Source organism: Alexandromys fortis, unplaced genomic scaffold (genome assembly GCF_014885135.2).
Source record: "Alexandromys fortis isolate MF-2015 unplaced genomic scaffold, M_Fortis_MF-2015_v1.1 scaffold_75, whole genome shotgun sequence".
Taxonomy (NCBI): domain Eukaryota; kingdom Metazoa; phylum Chordata; class Mammalia; order Rodentia; family Cricetidae; genus Alexandromys; species Alexandromys fortis.
Window position 1 is genome coordinate 3,750,679 of NW_026067956.1, and position 21,406 is coordinate 3,772,084.

Consider the following 21,406-nt stretch of genomic DNA (forward strand, 5'->3'; position numbering starts at 1 on the left):
TTTTTTTTTTTTTTTTTTTTTGAGTTTATTTCATCTTACAAGTTTTTTTTTTAATTGATATTTATTGAGCTCTACATTTTTCTCTGCTCCCCTCCCCCCTTCAACTTTCCCACAAGGTCCCTATGCTCCCAATTTACTCAGGAGATCTTGTCTTTTTCTACTTTCTACATTCCATGTAGATTATATCTATGTAAGTCTCTCTTAGTGTCCTCATTGTTGTCTAAGTTCTATGGGATTGTGATATGTAGACAAAATTTCTTTGCTTTATGTTTAAAAAAAACCTATGAGTAAATACATGTAATAATTGACTTTCTGTGTCTGGGTTACCTCACTCAAAATAATGTTTTCTAGCTCCATCCATTTTCCTACAAAATTCAAGCAGTTGTTATTTTTTTCTGCTGTGTAGTAAGTACTCCATTTTGTAAACGTACCACATTTTTCTTATCCATATGTTGAGGTCTTTGATCCATTTGGACTTGAGAGTTTTATGCATGGTGATAGATATGGGTCTATTTTCATTCTTCTACATGTTGATATCCAGTTATGCCAGTACCACTTGTTAAATATGCTTTCTTTTTTCCATTTGATATTTTTTGCTTTTATCAAATATCAGGTATTCGAAGATGTGTGGATTGATAACTGGGTCTTCTATACGGTTCCATTGGTCCTTCTGTCTGTTCTTATGCCATCATCCTACAAGTTTTGTCCAGCATTGAAGGAAACCAGGGCAGGAGCTCAAGGCAGGGCAGGAACCTTGGAGGCAGAAACTGAAGCAGAGAGTACAGAGGAATGAGCTTACTGGCTTGCTTTCCTTGACTTGCCTAGCTAATTTTTGTATACAGTCCAGGCCTGCCTGCTCAGGGATGGCACTTCCAGCAATTGGGCTAGACCCTCTCACATCATTAGCAATCCAGAAAGTGACCTCATAGACAGTGCCCACAGACCAATCTGATAGAGGCAGTTCCTTAAATGAGTTTCCTTTTTTCTGGGATGTCAAGTTTATAACTAAAATTAGCCTTCACAGTTTGTAAACTTTATAATTAAAAGACTTAAGTCGAACCCCTAGATTTTACATTTATTTGTTTGTTTGTTTGTTTATTATGTATACAATATTCTGTGTGTATGTCTTCAGGCCAGAAGAGGGCACCAGACCTCATTACAGATGGTTGTGAGCCACCATGTGGTTGCTGGGAATTGAACTCAGGACCTTTGGAAGACGAGGCAATGTTCTTAACCACTGAGCCATCTCTCCAGCCCAGTCGAACCCCTAGAAAGACCTTATGGAGACAAGAGAACCCACTCTTGAAGGTTGTCCTCTGACCTCCACTCATGGACTGTGGCATACCCACAGCATATGTTTGCACATTATACATACAATTAAATATAATTAATTTAAGATAAGTTTTAAAAAGGACTAATGAGCATTTTCAACCCCTGTGATCTTTATTAGAATTCTGACTTCTGCTGTTGTAGGAAAGAAGCACTCACACAATTATTAGTGAGTAAGTTGTGGTGTGTCCAGAGATAGACGGGCTGCAGTAGACTTGTGGACAGCAGTGTGGGGGAGCCCTGGAATATCCTGTTTGTCCACTGCTGTAGACTGTGGGACTGTGTTACTGTGTTAGATGCTTTCCACATCATCTTTGGAGTGGTCTTTATCCATACATTTACTCTTCTTGAGCCAAAATGCACTCAAGTTTTTTTGAACAAGTACTATACAATTGCTTTGAAATGTAGACGCAAGGTTAGGTGTTGGGTCTTGAGGGGTTATTATTTGATATCCTGAGTGCTGAACTCCTGGCCTGAGGTAGATCATTTCGGTCTGAGAGTTTATATTGTTTCAAAAATATTCCTCTTTTACATACAGTCTCTTCCAGGTATTGCCTGGTGTACTCCCACTCCCTCATCTCTATTCTTTCTGGATAGTAGAATTCTGAATTGAACTTTATTTTTGTTTTTGGTTTTAAATGCTTTTTCTTTTTTTTTTCTTTTCCTCCTGGGCATAAGCCACATGCCTATAATCTCAAGAATCCCAGATGTAGCAGGGCAGGGGAATCTCTGAGTTTGAGGCTGACTGGTCTGTGAGCTCCAAGCATCTGGAACTCTATTGAGACTTTCTTTTCCTTCTGCCCTCCATCCTTCACTATCCTCCAAATCCCCTTTCTCCTACATCTGTCTTGTTTGGGGGAGTTTTTTTTTTTTTTTTTTTTTTTTTTTTTTACTGAATTTTTTTTTTTTTTTGGTTTTTCGAGACAGGGTTTCTCTGTGGTTTTGGAGCCTGTCCTGGAACTAGCTCTTGTAGACCAGGCTTGACTGAATTACTAAATTGCTTGACTTTTGAAAGGAAAGGTGTGTGTGTGTGTGTATGTATGTATGTATGTATGTATGTATGTATGTATGTTTATATGTGTGTGTATGCATGTGGTAGCAAAATAGGGTCTGAAATGAAACCTGGAACTCTGAACAGTTGGATTTTTTCAGAAAATCCAGGAATCTCCCATGTCTCTCTTTCTAGATAGGTACACTCTCCTCTGTTTGACGTTATATTTGGGCTCTGGGATCCAAACTCAGGTCCTCATACTTGCATTTCCTCAACCATTTCCTCAACTCTGTGTGTGTGTGTGTGTGTTTGAGGTGAACTTTTCAAAATAAAATTAAATCATTTTGAAATGAATAATATTCTTTTATGTTTTTGTATATAAATATGAATGTACACACACATTTTTCTACAGTGCTGGGTATGGAACCCTGGATCTCATGTGAGTTCTGTAACAGGCTTTGTGCTACTGAGCTATAACCCTGGCCCATCCCGCATTCTTTTTTTTTTTTTTAATTTTTTAAGTAGACTTGTACTTGGAATCATATAAAATGGAACAATCCTAGGATAAGCAGGTATCTTTCATGTACCTTGACCAGATAATTTCAGTTTAGATATCCCTGCATTTGGAATTCTTGTTCTTAGAAATAATTAGAAAAGTACTGAGGATTGAGATTATTGGAAAGTTAAGCCTTGGAGAATAGAGGTTGAGGGTCTTTGTTCATGATGGATATGAACTCCAGCTAACAGAAGGTCTAACAGAAGAGAGGTGTCCACTGGAAAGGAGGAAACTGAAGTAAATCTCTAAGGACCAAATACAGCATAGCTTCTGTATTCCTCCAATTTGTTTTGAATTAAAGACCTAACTAAGGCAGTATTGTATTTGAGAGATTAGCTTTAAGAAACACTGAAAACATTAAATTTTCTTTTGAAAAATTTCTATCTTTATTACCTAAGCAAATCTGAGAAATTGATACTGGAGACACTAGCTTTCTATGTAGTAAGATGACTTAAACATTTCCGTTATTGGGATGTATCAGTTCTTGCCCTTGTTACACCAGCATGTTGCTTTTTGCCACAGGGTCTGGAAGCCTAAATTGGATTTCCTGCCTCTACCTCCCAAGTGCTGTATCACATGCTACCATACAGAATTAGTTTTTCTTTGAATGCATAGTTTCTGCAGTAAACAAACTGACAAGCTTCTAGTTTAATTGTTCTCAGCTTGTGGGTCTTGACCAGAGGCGTCACATACCAGATATTCCTCACAGCAGATATTTACTTTACAATTGATAACAGCAGACTTACAGTTATGAAGTAACAGTGGAAATAACTTTATGGTTAGGGGTCACCACAGCATGAGGAACAGTATTAAAGGGTTTTGCAGCATTAGGATGGTTGAGAACCACTGCTCTAGATTTCCTTTTTAATTGGGTTAATGGTCTTTTTGAAAGAACAGTAACAAAAACTGAGAATTCTATTTTAAAGATAGGTTTGATTGGGTAGTTGTCCCAGAAGTAGAGTGGCTCAGCTCCAAGCTGTGCTAGTCTCAACTGCTTCTCTTTGGTGGATAGTTGATGCCAAATGGGATCATTTTGCAGAACATCCTGCAACCAAGGTTTGACTTTTAAGAAAAGCAGCAGACTTTGGAGAGCAGGAGACTTCTTTATATGAAGGTGACTCCAGATTTAACACAGGACAGGACAGTCCTTATCAGCATTCGTCAAGAACTTCACAACTTACCTATACTAGTTATGTTAAGATTTGGGGAGTGGGGGTTCATCAATAGAAGGAGGAAAGAGAGATTGGTTAGACTTGGGGAGGAGCTGGCATTAAGGGAATAATAAAGATTATGCTTCAAAAGCTTGATTGTTTCTTTGTTTTCTTATATAATGACTGTTCAAAGCTTACTTTTTTGCTTCAGAATTGGGTCAGATTTCTTATGCTTAGCAAATGGTTTATGGAGACTATACTCTGGGCTTAGGGTTAATTCTTACTATTGTGTTGGTGTTTGTGTTTCTTTCAAACATCCCCTCCATTCCATTGTCAATAAACAGAGTGACAGAGTTAGGAATTCTTTTATCTAAAAGGGAAAATAGGTTATATTAATACTTATATCCACTTCAAATTTAAGTTATTTAAAATGTACTGGTTGAAGTGTTTATGTGTTAAAAACCAAGTGTTGAATCCTGACTGCAACTAATTAGAGATCTAACTATTCTCTTTCAGTACAAAGTTTAAACCAGGCTGGGTTCAAACTCGTAAAAATTCACTCCCTCTGTGTCCCAAGCGCTGGGATTAAAGGTGTATGCGTTATTTAAAACCCAGAGCTTACTGTTTTTCTAAGTCTTGAAAATCTCCCAACTTTTTCAAATTGCTTTGTGTAATGTAAGGGCTTTGAATTTGTTTAAATTGGGAATCAGGATTACTATGTCTTACAAGAAAGTTTGCTGAAGTTTTGATTGGGAATCCAGTTAGGACAGTTGGAGATGGGGTTAACATTTTGTCATTCTGATCCATTATTATTGTTTATTTCTCATATTTTCAACACCTTTTTCTGAATATATTTATAAGTTCAGTGTGTGAGCTTGGCACATTTCTTATAAATTATAACTTTAAGTTCTATTGTATTGTTAGTGTAGAAATATATAGTGGATTTTTGTTATTCTGAGACCTTTATCCTGTGAGCTGCCCAAATTTACTTAGTATATAGTAGCCTTTTCTGGAGTTTTTGGGAGCTGGTACACACAGAGCTGTGTCTGAAAAGTTTTACAAGCTCTTCCCTTTTCACTATTTGTCTACCCTTTCTTTTCTCCCCTTAATGTACTAGTAAAAATGGTGGGACTTGTCATCCTCACTTGTTTGTGATCTTGTGGGAGGTCAGGTTAGAAATGAGTTAGTCTTTTCCTCTGCTAATAAGATGTTAGCTGCAGGTTTGTGTTTGTGGGGGTGGGGTGTGTGTACACCTGTGTTTTTGTTTTGATTTGTTTTTTGAGACAGCCTTTTCCTGTAGCCCAAGCTGGTCTGAAACTCACTATGTGACTCAGACTAGACTTGAACTCAGAATTGTCCTGCCGTAGCCTTCCAAGTGCTGCTGTGATTACCAGCTAGCACCACCATCTATACTTACTATATGCCAGGCTGGCACTGCTACTGACATTTCTGTCAGGTTGAGGCAGTTCTCTCTGTTCACAGTTTGCTGAGATACAGTTCTTTGTTGTTGTTGATAACATTTTGTTTTTAAAACTGTGAATAGATGTTGGGTTTTAAGGTAAATCATAACTTTTTAAATTCTGTCAGTATGGTTTCTTTATTAACTTGAATGTTAAATCAATTATTATTTATATATTTTATCAATCTGTTTTGTAAGTGAGGAAACAATGGTGATGTAGTCAGGCAATCATAGTAATCAGAAAGCAGGTATGAGCTTGCCAAGTGTAAGATGTAGCAGGAAGCATAATAAAACTGGTATATTACGCACTGTAAACATAGTGAGGTTCCAGACATGGGATAGGCATTTAGCACATTGGTTCTTTCAAAAACCTGCGTCAACTAGGACATGTAAACCAATCCCATGATGGGAAGGTCTCCTTACTCCCATCTCCTACGTTTCCGGTGATAATTACGACAATTACGTTTCTTTGTATAAAATACCCTACCTACTTTTTGAAAGCTGGATGGAACTGGAAATTACTGACAGAAAATTGCAAGTTTCTGTACACAAGAGTAGTACATACGTCTGTATCTGTTCTTAGCAGTCCAGTGCATATTCTCACAAAGGTATATGGTAACTAAGTGGTACTCGAACTGAATTTTTGCCTTAGGGTAAAACCTCATAATAATGAGAATTTTTTAATTGTTTTAAGTTTACCATTTTTTAAAAAGACATTTCTTTATGTATATGAGTACTATGTTTGCATTTGATGCCAGAGAGGGCATCAGATCTCATAGATGGTTGTGAGCCACCATGTGGGTGCTGGGAATTGAACTCAGGACCTCTGAAAGATCAGCTCTTAACCACTGAGCTTTCTCTCCAGTCCTAAGTTTATGATTTTTTTTAAAGATGTATTTATGTATTCTATACATATAGAGTGTTCTTTCTGAATGTACAACTTTAGGGCATCAGATCCTTCTGTAGATGGCTGTGAGCCACCATGTGGTCACTGGGAATTGAACTCAGAACCTTTGGAAGAGCAGGCAATGCTCTTAACCACTGAGCCATCCCTCCAGTCCCCTTACGTTTATGATTTTTAACAGAACTTTTTGACTGAGTTTTATCAGAGAGGTGGTGATAAAAGTAAGCTTCCCTTCCTGTTCCATTTCCTTTCCACAGAGGTTTAGATTTGCATTGAAAACCTTTTCATTGTGGAAACTTTCAAATATGTACAAAAGTTCAGGAAATAAAATGAAATGGTGGACATCAGGAATTCTTGTCTAGTTTCAGTAATTATCTGTATTTTGCTGTGCAGTTCTCAGCTTACATCTGTTTTCCTTTCTCTCACCCCAGCTTAAGTCGGAGCCCTAGCTAGCATGGTACACTCACTATATTCTCTCTCTCTCTCTCTCTCTGTCTCTGTCTCTCATATGTATTTTATAAGCGTGAAGTCTTTTAGAAGTTTAACATACAATCGGCTTCCTAGTTATCCTTAGAAAAAGAACAAAAATCAGATATGTTGGCATACTCCTGCAATCTCAGCATTCTATATTGTAGACGGACACAGCAGGGTCAAGGTATAAAGGCCTGAGAGAACTACAGCCTGGTCTGCAGAGGGAAAGGAACTTTGAAAAAACTAACCAGTTATTACCTTGACCAACAAACATGGACCAGTCAGTGTAAAGTCAGCTTAAATCTTCAAGTTTCTGAGGTTAAACTCAAAGCTTTAAGTGGTATTAGAACTGTAAGCATTATTTTGTATTATAGTCTACATTTGAAAAAGAATGTGAAATTATTCTAAGGTTAATCAGTTAGGAAACACAAATAAAATACTAATAGTCTTTAAAATATAATTTCATAATATACAGAAAAGCTATAAGGTGTTTTTCAAAAGTCAAGATTGCAGACTGGTGCTCTGCTTAGCTTTTTTTTTTTTTTTTTAAGTGTATGGGTATTTGCTTTTATATATGTCTGTGCCCCATGTACTCAGAGGTCAGAAGAGAACATTAGATTTCTTAGAATTGCAACTGTGGATGTCTGTGAGTCACTATGTTGGTCCTCTGCAAGGGCAGCCAGTGCTCTTAAACCACTGAGCTGTTTCTCAAGCCCAATGGCCAATTAAAAAAAAACCTTCTACCAGTATGGAGAAGACTTAGACCCAATACTCTGACACTCAGACTATAAAATTTTATATGGAAAAGGAGATAGATATGCACCTTTATGGACAATCATATACTATTGTTGGGATTTTAAGACACCATTATAATGATGATATATGTGAAGTGTGTGTTTAGAGGGTGCGAGCATGTTAGCAGTGATCCTGTGGAGGTCAAAAGATAATTTTGAAGTGTCAGTTTTTTTTCTTTTATGTTTACCTGGGTTCTGAGATCAAAGCTCGCAGGGTCAGGCTAGTGGGGACAGTACCCTCATCTATGTCATCTTGCTGCTCAGAGAACATTTTTATGGCCGGCGATGGTGGTGCACGCCTTTAATCCCAGCACTCGGGAGGCAGAGGCAGGCAGATCTCTGTGAGTTTGAGACCAGCCTGGTTTACAGAGCAAGTTCCAGGACAGGCTCCAAAGCCACAGAAAAACCCTGTCTCGAGAAACCAAAAAGAGAGAGAGAGAGAGAGAGAGAGAGAGAGAGAGAGAGAGAGAGAGAGAACATTTTAATGTATGCTCAATCTTACATTTTGGCAAGCAAAGAAATACATTAAATTGCTGCTATTATTTAAAATCTTGAGTCATAGTTAATACATTTGTTAGAAGAGTTAAATAAAGCAAGGAATCTGATGGAGTTGTATTTGCTATACATGTGTTCATTCAATGAATGGAGAATTGTTAGCCAACTTACTGATTTTTTTTTTTTTGACAGCTTTCTGATTTAATAGTTTATGATTTATTTCAAGCTGTTTCATGCTGGGTTCTGAATAGTTTGGAATATGTATAGTTGCCCTTTTGCTTTGTTTTGAGACAGGGTTTCCTCTGTGTAACCCTGGCTGTCCTGGAACTCTCCTTGTAGACCAGGCTGACCTTAAACTCACAGAGGTCACCTGCCTCTGCCTCCTGAGTGCTGGGATTAAAGGCGTGGCACGTGGTAGCAGAGGCACTCTGTGAGTTAAAGGTCAGCGTGGTCTACAAGGTGAGTTCCAGGCAGCTAGAATTGTTACATAGAGAAACTCTGTCTCAAAGGGGGGGGGTATAGTTGCACCAAATACACGTGATTTGTATGTTGTTGGAGATGTTTAGAGCTTGGCTTATAGGTTTTTTTTTGTTTGTTTGTTGTTTTTGATTTTTCAAGACAGGGTTTCTCCTTAGCTTTTGGTTCCTGTCCTGGAACTAGCTCTTGTAGACCAAGCTGGCCTCGAACTCAGAGATCCGCCTGCCTCTGCCTCTGCCTCCCAAGTGCTGGGATTAAAGGCGTGCGCCACCACCGCCCGGCATGGCTTATAGTTTTTTAAGTCATGATTCATATGGTGTGTTTTTGAATGTGTTAAGTAGTTCCTGCAATTTGGAATAATAATATAGATATTCGGATTATAGGATACATTATCAGGCCTTCTCTGCTTTGGTGTCAGGTCTTTTTCTTTAGCAGTCATTAATCTGCTACACTCTTTCTTTTCCCATTGCCACTAGTTTTTGTGGTCCTTTTTTTTCCTCCCTCCCTCCCTCCCTCCCTCCCTCCCTCCCTCCCTCTCTCTCTCCCTCCCTCCCTCCCTCCCTCCCTCCCTCCCTCCCTCCCTCCCTTCCTTCCTTCCTTCCCCTATATTGAGAGTTAGACCTCAGGCCTCACATGTTAGACAAGTGTTAGTTCATTCCTTTTAACAAAACATTTGTTTATTTTTAGTTTTCAATTGTGTATGGCAGTGTGTGGGTATGTGCACATGAGTGCAGGTGCCTTAAGGAGGCCAGAATTGGAGTTACAGGTGGTTGTGAGCTGCCACACTGCTGAGCTACCTCTCCAACCTTCTCATTTCTTTTATCTCTCCCTCTTTCTCTCTGTCTCTCTCTCTGTCTCTCTCTCTCTGTCTGTCTGTCTGTCTGTCTATCTATCTATCTATCTATCTATCTATCTATCTATCTATCTATCTATCTATCTATCTATCTTTCTCATTGAAGGACACCACTTGTTTGTTTCCTGTCTGCCCAGACTCCAGAAATAATCACACAGAAACTGTTTGCAATACTGTTTGGCCAATAGCTTAAGCATATTTCTAGCTAACTCTTACATCTTAATTTAACCCATCTCCATTAATCTGTGCATCACCACGAGGTCGTGGCCTACCAGCAAAATTTCAGTGTGTCTGTTTCCAGCTGAGGCTCCATGGCTTCTCCTTGACTCCACCCTTCTTCTTCCCAGCATTCAGTTTAGTTTTCCCCACCTACCTAAATTCTATCCCATCAACAGGCCAAGGCAGTTTCTTTGTTAATCAGTGGTAGTCACAACATACAGAGGGGAATCCACCCCCCCCCCCCTCTGTCCCTCTCCCTCTCTTTCCCTTGCTTTCTTTCTTTGATGTGGGGTTGCTCTGTGTAACAGCCTTGGCTGTCCAGGAACTAGCTTTGTAGGCCAGGCTGCCTTTGCCTCCCTAGTCTTTAGAACTAAAACCCTTCCCAAGTGTGTGCTATTACCACCTCGTCCTATTTTCCTTTCATTAAATCACATTTATTTATTTATTTATTTATTTATTTACTTATTAATTTTGTATGTGGGATACATATGTGCCATGGTGTGTGTGCAGAGGTTGTTTTGTGAGAGTCATTTCTTCTACCTTGTGGGTTTTGGGGATCAGGCTTTTTTTTTTTTTTAAGTGTATGGGTATTTGCCTTCATCTTTATCTACTGAGCCTTCCCTTTTGCTTGTCTAGTTCTTTTCATGACTGCTTTTAATCTGCTACATGTTGGCAGGATTTCCCTAAAGTATCCCTTTTGTGTATATCATCCTGCTCAACTATCTCCTTGCTTTCTGTTGTCCAGTAGATTCCTCAATGCTTCACAGTTTACCCAGTCACATTATTAATCCTTTCATTTTCATTCAGCCATATTTATTGACTAGCTTACATGATCTAGATACACTGGAGTCTGAGCATAGAATGGAGAGCAAAGGCAAACAGGAGTCTTTTTTGGGTGTGGAGACAGCAAAAATTATTGTTAAAAAATAATTATGTAAATGAAAGTAAATTTGTAAAAATCATTTTTTCTCCCCAAAGGGAGGAATATAGAATGGTATCCAGCTCAGTGGAAGAGTGCTTATTTAGTATGTATGCGGAACTGAGCTCATCTAACACTGGGAACAAATGGGGGTAGAGTGTGGAGGAATATGCTAGGAGATCCTACTAGTGAGTACTTTAGATCTGGTCATTGAGGCCATGGTTGTTAGTATCAGATGACAAACCCCCAATTTAAAGAAATGTTTAGGAAGTTAAATCAGTAGAATTCACTGTCATAGATTGTGTTTAAGGCTTTTTAAGGGGCATGAAAATAGCTTTGTAGATGATAATGATGCCATTCATTTCCTGGCCTAGAGAATATTATAAGACTTATGGATGAAGAAAAATCATGAATTAAGTTTAGAATGTTTAGATTTTGAGGCATCTCGGAATCCTTTATGAGTGAATATTGCCAGGCAGTGGTGGTAAGCTCCTTTAATCCTAACCTTCAGGTAGTTGGTAGGTGGATCTTTGAGTTTGAGGTCAACCTGGTCTACATAGCAAGTTCCAGGATAGCCTACATAGAGAAACTCTGTCTTGAAAAAAGAAACAGCAACAACATAAAAGTGAATGTCATATAGAGAAGACTTTGATATTCTGCAGAGAGAATTTGGCTAGACATATTCAAGTTGAATATGATCTAGATTTAGATAGTACTTACACCTGTGAGTAGGTGGGTTGGGGCTGAGTGTAAACTGACAAGGACCCAAGCATAAGCTTGCAGATCTTTCACATTTCAAGCCCAGGTATTAGGGTTTGAGAAAGGGGTGAGGGTGAGCCTGGAAGATAGGAGCAGCCAGAGAAGGAGGGAAACCATGAAAATACTAAAGTGTGACAGAGCTAGAGGGAATTGGCGGGGACAGGGAGGGAGCGACGGGGAGATGGACAGATGGACGGACGGACAGACGGATGGGGACTTCACATGCTCTTTTGAAGGCAAATAGGAAATCTCAATATTTGATGGTAACTATAGTTATTCTTTGATGCATAACATATTATCTTGAAACTTAATGGGCTTAAAGCAATTTATTTCTTCGGGTTATGTGAGCTGGCTGACGTTCATATCTGGGCTTTTGGTGCTGCCTAGCAACTAAGGTACCTGGCTTCTTTTTTCCTGGAGTTTCTGTGTCCCTGTCTTACAGTAATCCAGTTCAAGTTTCTTTACATGGTTTCCACTTCCCACAAGGATGAAATAAGCCTCTCAAGGCTTTATAATACTTAGTTCAAAATATTTTGACCACACCATGCTTTTACCACAGCAACTCAGAAAGAATATTTAAGAATTAGGTGGATTGGGAGATAACTAGAAGAAAAGTACCTATTATTTCTTTATATTATCTTCTCTATGCTTGACCTGAACTGGACTGCCAATTTCCCTGAATGTTAAACTGTTGTTTCCTTCTTCCTTTACTAAAATCCTGCCTGTTTATTTGTAAACCATTTGTTGAGGTCTACTTTAATATTGTGGTGCTTGTTTTTATTCTTCTATTTCCTTTTCTCCCCCTCTTCCTCTTCCTACCCTCTTACCCTACTCCCTTTGCTCCCTCCCTCCTGCTTTTCTTCCTTCTGCTTCTCTTTCTTTGTGGCTTCCTTCCTTTTCTCTGTGTCCCCTCCTCTTTTGGAGGTCTTAAGGTTTTACTCCATAACCCAGGCCGATCTTGAAGTTGTCGTAATCCTTCTCTTTTAGCTTTTTGCCTGGATTTTAGGTTTGAGCCGCTGTGCCAGACTTAAAGGTGTTCTTAAAAGTCTCCAGCTTCTTTTTTTTCTCTTATCCCATCTATTCTAAAGTAGCTTTTAATCTCGTGTGTGCGTGTGTGTGTGTGCGCATGTGTGTGTGCTTGGGGCCTAGTGTTTCTCCTGTGTCTCTAATAACTATCTCACTCTTTGTCACCTTCCCATCCTCCATGCAGTTGTAAATTTTCAGTAAGCTTTTCATTCTTTACTCTTTGTTGGGAAGTCTTTCTTTATTTTCCCATAGATAATTAATTACTCTGTTGTACCTTGTTCATGCATTTATGATTGTTCATGCTATAGTTATTTACTTGTATGATTGTGAAGGTAAGACATTATAATGTGTAACATATTTACCTTTTTATTAAATAACCTGAGTCACAACTTGGTTTATGATCTCAATTCCTTTCTAAAAAGGTCTCACCAGATAACAATTAGATCTTATTTCACCTTTGATTCTCTGCCAGGCTCATTGGTACTAGGCCAATGGAGAAACTATAAAAAGAAAGTATGGTTTGGTGTGTTGGGTAAAAAAAATTACAAGAAATGATATATAGTCATTCTTTTCTATATCTCAGTTAAAGTAAGAGTTTATGAGGTTGTGTTCTGTGTGGGTGTAAATGGAATTATGTCTGACATAGTAAATTTTCATTGTGAATGCTAAACAGGAAGAAATAGCTGCCATGGTATCTGTACAGGCAATATTTGTATCTACCCTATCTGTGTTCCAGGTGTTGGGCAGGTTTTGTAGTTCATACTTTATTCTTTATGTCTGTGCACATAAAAGTGATAATTAGAGAGGTAGCTATATATACAGGGATAGAATAACACTTGTATGTCTGGAAATGGGACTACCTGGTTTTATAATCCATCACACTTTTATTGTTTGATTTCTTTTTTAAAACTGTGTAGCCCTGACTAGCAGGGAACTCACTGTGTAGACCAGGCTGACCTTGAGCTCACAGATATCTGTCTACCTCTGTTTCCTGATTAAAGGCATTCACTACATGTCCAGCTTCATCACACTTATTATATGGAAGCTATTTGTGTCTGTGTTTGTATGGTGTTGCATTAGACATAGCAGTTTCTGTTGGCAGGACACTAAAAGGTGGTTTACAACTCTTCTGCAGTATTTTCTTCAGAAATTCATTTGATGATGTAATGGGGGGGGACAGTTGTCCTCTGTACCCTCACTTAAACTCGAAAGATAGGCCGCCAAGTAAACAAGGCCATTAAAGCTCACGTAGGAAGTACTGTTCTGAAAGGGCATACTTGGAATTAATTTTCACAATAGAGCTGGTCAATAGAGCATGCCAGAGAAGATACAGGGTCCTGTATGTTTCTGCAGACTACGGTGTGGTCCTCATCTGAGAACCATTTGAGTTACAACCAGGAAGGAGATGTCTGCTCAGATGTCAGAGTTAGAGATGGCTGAAAAATAATTTACCTTCTTTTACTGTTTTCTGCCTTCTGTTTATTTCTTATATTCTGCAATTTAAAATGTAAATAATATGTAAGCGTTCTGGTTATTTGAGATTTTATATGTTTTCCATAAAAAGTGAAACAGCTAAAATCTATCTACCACATGGCAGCTTACAGTCAGTCATCCAGAACTTCAGTTCCAAGGGATCTGATAATCTTCTGACCTCTACAGGCACACACGTAATGTAAGACTACTTTTATGTAAACAAAACCCTCATATATACAGTAATATAAAATAAATCTTTAAAAAGAATCTTAAAAACTAACATTTTTACATTTGGTTATTTGGCTTTTAATATCCTGATAAGTGCCTGTCCCATAAATAAATAAACTGAAATTGAATTTTTAGTTCACTTTCAGCAAGGTCACAGATAACTAGTATTCAAGCCATTGTTAAACGTAAGACCATCAGGGGAGATGAGCCAGTAAAATGCTTGCTTTGCAAGGGATGAGGACTTGAGTTTGTGCATTATAAACACGCTGTGAAGAGAAGTCACGCCATGCAACAAGGCTCACATTGATTTATCGGAAGAGGAGAAAAAAGAGGCAGAGAAAGGGCCAGAGACACTTTCCAGGGAACAAGAGTGGTGGGAGAGAGAGAGAGATAGGAGGCAAAGGGGAGCATAGCGAATGTGCACAGCAGTTGTGCTCCTACTGGCTGCAGCTGAGGAAGTATCCTGTCAGGACTCTAAGGGCAGGCAGGTCAGTGCAGATACCTGAATACTAACAGGCATGGCAACAAGGCTGACCTTAGGCTGAGGCTGTAGAGACAGGGGAGCCAGCTGACCCAGTTAGTCTAAGCCATGTTAAAGCTGCTGGTACTGTGATTTTAAATTTTCTTCCTTCTGTTTGTTAGCTTAATTTAAACACATCTAAGAAGGAGATTCCTAAAGGATCATGAGTTCTTTCCTCACACACCAAGCTTTCATAATGTTGGAACCATTATTTTATTTCATCTTTAAATCACTCAAACCTAAATTTGCCTAATGTTTATTTGGTAGCTACGTTAGGGGAAAAAATGAGTGCATTTGCACATACTTTTTAGTTAGCTGATCAAACAGAAATCTTTTTAGGGTTAGTTATCTCATCTGTCTATTTCATTGAAGCACGTGAAGTTTTGTCTTTGCTTTTTATAAAAACAATGACATTATTTTTAAGAAGAATGGATACCTGCCTGAATACTTCATTAGTTTCCACAGTTACGGCAGTGTGCTACAGTAGTTTGGATAAGAATAAGTAATATAAACAATTTGCCATATTTACTTAGTTGTATTCTTTTTGTTGTGAACTTGAGCACAGTGAAGAGAACACTGCAGCTATGAGTGTAGTCTTTATTTTCTTACATAATGCCATTTTTGTGCTTCTTGTACAGTTTTCTCGTCCATATTGTCCTTTACTACATATATATTTTGGAATACAGGAAATGACACTTGTTTGCTTTAATGCTATATAGAGATGGTTTTCTGTTCAAATCATTTACATTTTGCCATTTCCTCATCTAAATTATGTTTTTGACTGAAGAATATACTTGATTACATGTACAACCACTTAACATAGAAAAACGCCTGTGTTGAAATGAAACAATGAAAGGATGATTTTTATATAATGAGAACTGTGCCAATTAGATAGCCATATCTCTTAAAACACACCACGAACAATTCTAGTTGTATCCTGGTTTAATTCTAAATATTAAGTTCTAAAGTAATTTTAGAAGAAAAGGGATACATCTTCATGATTTATAAGGACAGTAAAAAGCACTAATTGTGAAAGAAAAAAATAGAAATTTTATCAAATGATGATGTTGCTGAACTAATGAAAGTGGTCACAGAGTAGAAGATATTTGCAGCACCTATATCCAGAACAATACTGGTGTCTGGAATATTGCAACCCTTGAAATCCATTCCAGAAAAACCAACAAATCAATAAACAAACCTCCAAGACTTTAATAGGCACATCACAAAAAGAGTACATTGAAATGACGAGTTGATGTGGGGTTTCCCTCTGTGTGCTGTGATTATCATTTATGAATAAAGAAAACTGTCTTGAGCTCATGATAGGGCAGAACTTAGGTCGGCAGGGAAAACTAAACTGAATGCTGGGAGAAAGAAGGGTGGAGTAAGAGAGAAGCCATGTAACCCTGCCAGACACAGATGCTGGAACTTTACCCAGTAAGCCACTGCCATGTGGCGATAACAAAGATTAATGGAGATGGGTTAAGTAAGAGTTAGCCAATAAGAAGTTAGAATTAATGGGACAAGCAGTTATTTAATTAATACAATTTCTGTGTGATTATTTTGTTTCTGGATGCTCGGGAAACTAACAGGTAGCCTCCTCTAACAAGCAATGATTGAATGAAAAGATAAATCACCTCCTATGATCTCAGAAAAATTGAAACTACACACACATACTAGAATGGCTAATGAAAGACAGTTTGCACTAAGCTTTGGTGAAACAGAAGTGAAACAGGTAGTTCTTTTCATACATTGCTTATAGGGATCTAATATAGTACCACTACTAGGAACATTTTTCTCTTTGGAGATAGGATGCTTCTGTATTGTCTTGGCTGGTCTCACATTTGGGAATCCTCCTGCATCAAGCTTTTCTGAGTGGACTTACAGGTGTACTAACTTCCAAATTTTTTATGATAAAGGTCATTTTTTTTGCCTTCTGATTGAGCGGTAAAACAGGGGTTTAAATCACAAAGATCTTTTATTACACCGAATTTCAACAAAAGTGGATAAATCACAGCATATTTATACAGTGTAGCAGTGGGAATGATTTACAGCCAACTGCAAAACGTTAAGAAACTTAACCTATAGTATTGAGGGGGAAAGCCGTAAGCCCAAAAGACTGTATTCTATAATTCCATTTATATAAAGTTCAAAATCTGCAAAGAACATTATAAGTTGGGAAAAGTAGTACCTGAAGGTGATCATCAGTTAGGTCATGTTATATTTGAAAATTTACCAAATTGTACATTTATATGTTCTTTTATATAGTAGGTTATATTCTAAAAAGTACTATTTTGAGATCTCTCCATGCTAAATCTTTGAGATTTGAATTACTCTTTAATTGTGGTATAAACGAACAACAGACCACAGATTTGTATATTGATTGTCTTATGGGACTTTTCCAATTTTTTTTTGTTTGTTTCAGATAATACCATTGTATGAGAGTCTGAGGAAATTGAACCTAGGGTCTCATGCATGCTAAATACCACTGATTATACACACTAATATTTTTTGTCCAAACTTTTTATAAAAATGAAGATGTCTCTGGGTGGTGGCATTTCTGTGGTCTGTACTTATCTTCAATTCTGCCAAATGACATCATTGTCCTCCAGATGGCCAGATATTTGCCAGCTCACCAGCAGTGTGGGGGACATTTTTACAAGCTTTGTATTCTTATTATTTTTGCTGATCTTATAAGTATGAAATAGCATTCCTAGGTATTTCAATTTGTATTATCTGGTAACTAGTATACTTTATCCTCTTTACATATGTTGTTAGCCACTTGAATTTCCACATGAGTACTTTTCTATTTTTTAATTTTAGGAAGTATTAATTTTCATTGCATATTTTTATAATCCATTTTGTGTTTTTTTTTTATTTATGCACATTTTTTTAAAAAATTCTGAAAGTCTGTATATTTATGAAGATTCTTCCCCTTAGTGACTAATGCTAACTAGGATTTCAGCTCTTTTAGGTTGAATAATGAATGCAGTCTTCTCAGATTTTTTTTCCCCCTGTTCCTGTTTGCCAGCCATTTTTTTTTTTTTTTTACTCAAATGTTCCCATGCCCTGGGAGATGAGAAGGTGATACTCAGGGGAGTGAATAAGAAATGCAACAAGCACATGAGTGAAAAGTGGACAGTTTTATAAAATTGAAATAACCATGTGTAAAATACTTGAAAATATTCTCATGACTGTTTTTTCTTAATTAGACATACATTTTAGACTTCTCATTGTTTGATACTGTCAGTGCTGCAGGTGTTTATCATTGCATGAGTTGTGTATTAGATGTTCCAGTAGAGCCTCTTCTGGCCCTGAATGCTTGAGGTTCTGTGCCTCCTGTAAGAGCATTGAATTAACAATTGAAAACTTCTTCAGCCAGTGTCTTTTTAATTAGTGCTTTTAAATCTGTTTATTTACCTTACTTATGTGTGTGTGTGAAATTTTACATTGAGATTTATGAAATTGATTAAATTGGGGTCTTCTGTCAGTTCTATCCTGATTTAAGACTTGAGTTTCTATACTGACTTAACAATCCCTTTAAATGTTTGATTTCTATTCTAGGAAGTGTGCTACACACTTGTGAGAGTTGTATTACACCAGTACTTCTCGTCCAAGGGCTCGTGCTAGTAGTCTGTGCTTTAAGACTGTATGCTAGACACAATGATTAGTAAAGTTTTTTGTTAGCTTTGTTTTTAAAATTTCTTCTAAAAATTATTTATTTTTATGTGTATGGGTGTTTGGCCTGCATATAAGTCTGTGCGCCATGTACATGCCTTGGTGCCCTTGAAGGCCAGAAAGATCCCTGATTTGAGTTACAAGCAGTTGCGAACTGCTCTGTGGTTGCTGGGAATCAAATCTCGGTCCTCTGAAAGAGCAAACAGTACTTTTAACCTCTGAGCCATCTCTAGTCCTCTTAAGGTTTATTCTTGTTTTTAATTATGGTGTATGTGTGTGTGTGTGTGTGTGTGTGTGAGAGAGAGAGAGAGAGAGAGGAGAGAGGAGGAGAGAGGAGAGAGAGAATATACCTAAAGAGGCCAGAGATGTTGGATCTCCTGGAATCTGAAATTAGAAGTAGTTGTGAGTACCCCTGATTATGGAGGCTGGGAGGCAAATGGAGTCCTTTGCTGAGCCATTACAGTAATACAGATGATGTCTTTTCAGTTTAAGATTTTTATAGTTAAGTAGTGTGTGTTACTAGGTAAATCTGAAGCTTTTACTTCTGAAACTGGGTTTTTTAGAGTGATAAGAGACTCAAGTGCAGTTTTGATGTGTTTTTAAAGTTGATTTAAAATACAGTGTGGGTGGTTGGAGAAATGGTTCAAAAAGAGCACTGATTGCTCTTCCAGAAGACTGAGGTTGAATTCCCAGCACCCATGGGACAGTTTACAATCATCTCTAAGTCCAGTTCTAGAGGATCTAATGCCCTTCCTGGTTTCCATGAGTACCAGGCATTCGCATGGAAACCAGACATACATACAAGCAAAGTACCTATACATATACAATAATAAAATAATCTTTAAAAATTAAAATAAAAAAACTGTGGAGAACTTACTATATTTTCTTCATTACTTTCAGCTTCATTTACCTCTTAATTCTCCTTTGCCTGGAAGTGAATTGACCAAGGAGCCTTTTCGTTGGGATCAGAGACTATTTGCTTTAGTACTGCGGTTGCCTGGCACCATGTCAGTAGAATCAGAACAGTTGACAGGTGTGCCTTTGGATGATTCTGCCATCACACCAATGTGTGAAGTGACAGGAGGTAAGATTTTTGCTGGTAGTAATTCAGGGGTTTAAAACAGTTTTTCTGAATGTGCTAAAATGTACATATCAAAATTTATATGTCTTTTTTTTTTTTTTCAAAAAAAATCCACAGACCTGTAGTTTTAAAATTGTGTTGATGATGGTCTGTATTCTTGACAAGTCAATAGTTGTATTTATTGTTAAATTTCATGAATGCTAATTTTTTTATATTTAATGTAGCAAATGGTGTAACAAATCTGAAGTTGTTAAACAGGTTGTCTACAAAGATCACCAGTAATTTTGCTAATATAACTTTAATCCCAACACTGAGGAGACATAGGCAGGTGAATCTCTTGAGTTCCTGACCAGCTAGGGCTGACTACATAATACATCCCTGTCTTAGAATAGAAATGTTGTGGATAGCCATTAATTAATTGATTAGAAAATATAAACAAGTTGTCATCTTAATGTGAAAATTGTTAAAGATTTTTACAGAAGTTAGAAAAATGAATACTTTTTTTTCTCTTTTTTGAGACAGGATTTTTCTGTAGCTTTGGAGCCTGTCCTGGAACTCACTCTTGTAGCCCAGGATGGCCTTGAACTCATAGAGATCCACCTGCCTCTGCCTCCTGAGTGCTGGGATTAAAAGTGTGCACCACCACCTGGCTAAATAAATCATTTTACAAATAAAATTCTATTGATCTGAAATTAGTTAAAAAGAAAAAGCAACTCTTTCTATCCTTACAAACTGAACCTTATTCTGTGTAATGTTCCTCTTTATGATTATTGTTTAGGTCAGATCTCTTCTCTTATAGTGTTTGAGAATTTCTACCAAATTGTTATATTTTTATACCAAAGTATAAAAATCTCTAGAATCAGTTATTTTAACTTGGGAGAGTGAAATACATTATTGTACATCTTTAAGTCATGCATGACCTGGAGTCAGCTGAGTACCTGAGTACAACAATAAAGAGCCAAAGGGACAAAGAAAGTTACCTATTTAATCTAGAAAAATCTGTAAGCAGTTTTTTACAAAGAGCCTTTATCTTTGAGTAATATGTGTGTTGGGTGTTTTTAATTTGCTGTCATCCCCAAACCAAGTACACAAGTGACTGGGAGCCCTGTAGCTCATCTCTCCAACTCAGGACAAATGAAACACCTGGGAATCACCCAATCACCCTTGGTTCTTCCTTGGGTCAGAGTACTTCCTGCTTCCTCCACATCTGGCAACCTAGACACACTAAAGCATTATGGTCCCTTACTGGTCCTGCTGCTTCCCTTTTCTACTGTACAATAAAACTATCTCATGGAGAAGCTGATCTGAGCTGGGTGGTGGTGGCACATGTCACGCATGCACACACATGTGCACTCGGGTGGCAGGAAGATCTCTGAGTTTTAGGCCAGTCTGATCTACAAAGTGAGTTCCAGGACAGCCAAGGCCAGAGAGAAAAACCCTGTCTTGAAAAAAAAAAAAAAAAAAGCTGATCTATAAAAAAAAATCTGACTTCCCACCCTATAAAAGGACTTTTCATATTTGATAAATAGGCAATACTTATTATAGCCTGGAAGATACTTAGTCGATATTATGTCCCCCTGCATGTCTCTCTAAATCTAGCACTCCATATATAAGCTCACAGCACATGTAGTATGTCTTTTTCTGTACTACTTTTTCTCCTTCCAGATCTTCTTGTGGTTCATTCTGTTTTTCAGGTTCCTGGTTCAAGTGTAACCTCCTCAGAAGAAACTTAAAAAAAAAAAATACTCATTCTTAACCCCATTACTACTATCTATACATTAAAATAAATGCAAAATACTTAAAATCTGCCAGAAGACCAGTTGAATTATTATTATCTTCCTTGTACTTAGCATTTGTTTTTAGGGACAACAACTTTTGTTAAGCAAGAATAAGAGTTTTCGAGATTTCATTACTGCTAGATGTGTGTATGTATGTCTGTTAATGATAAATTATATTGGCTAACAGAGGTAACAGTGCTTTATAAAGATAGGTAGGTACTTGACTTTTTCCCTTTGTGAGTTGCTCA

The 21,406-nt window shown here is 37.6% G+C and overlaps 1 protein-coding gene across 5 annotated transcripts in view; it reads left to right on the forward strand.

Annotated features, from left to right (window-relative positions):
- Positions 1-21,406, forward strand: part of Ints6 (integrator complex subunit 6) — an 84,946-nt gene that overhangs the window by 41,393 nt on the left and 22,147 nt on the right. For all 5 annotated transcript variants that reach the window (XM_050152117.1, XM_050152118.1, XM_050152119.1 and 2 more), the window contains one exon: positions 19,200-19,383. In XM_050152117.1, coding sequence (XP_050008074.1) covers positions 19,200-19,383 — 184 coding nt within the window. The remainder of the gene's footprint in view (positions 1-19,199; positions 19,384-21,406) is intronic.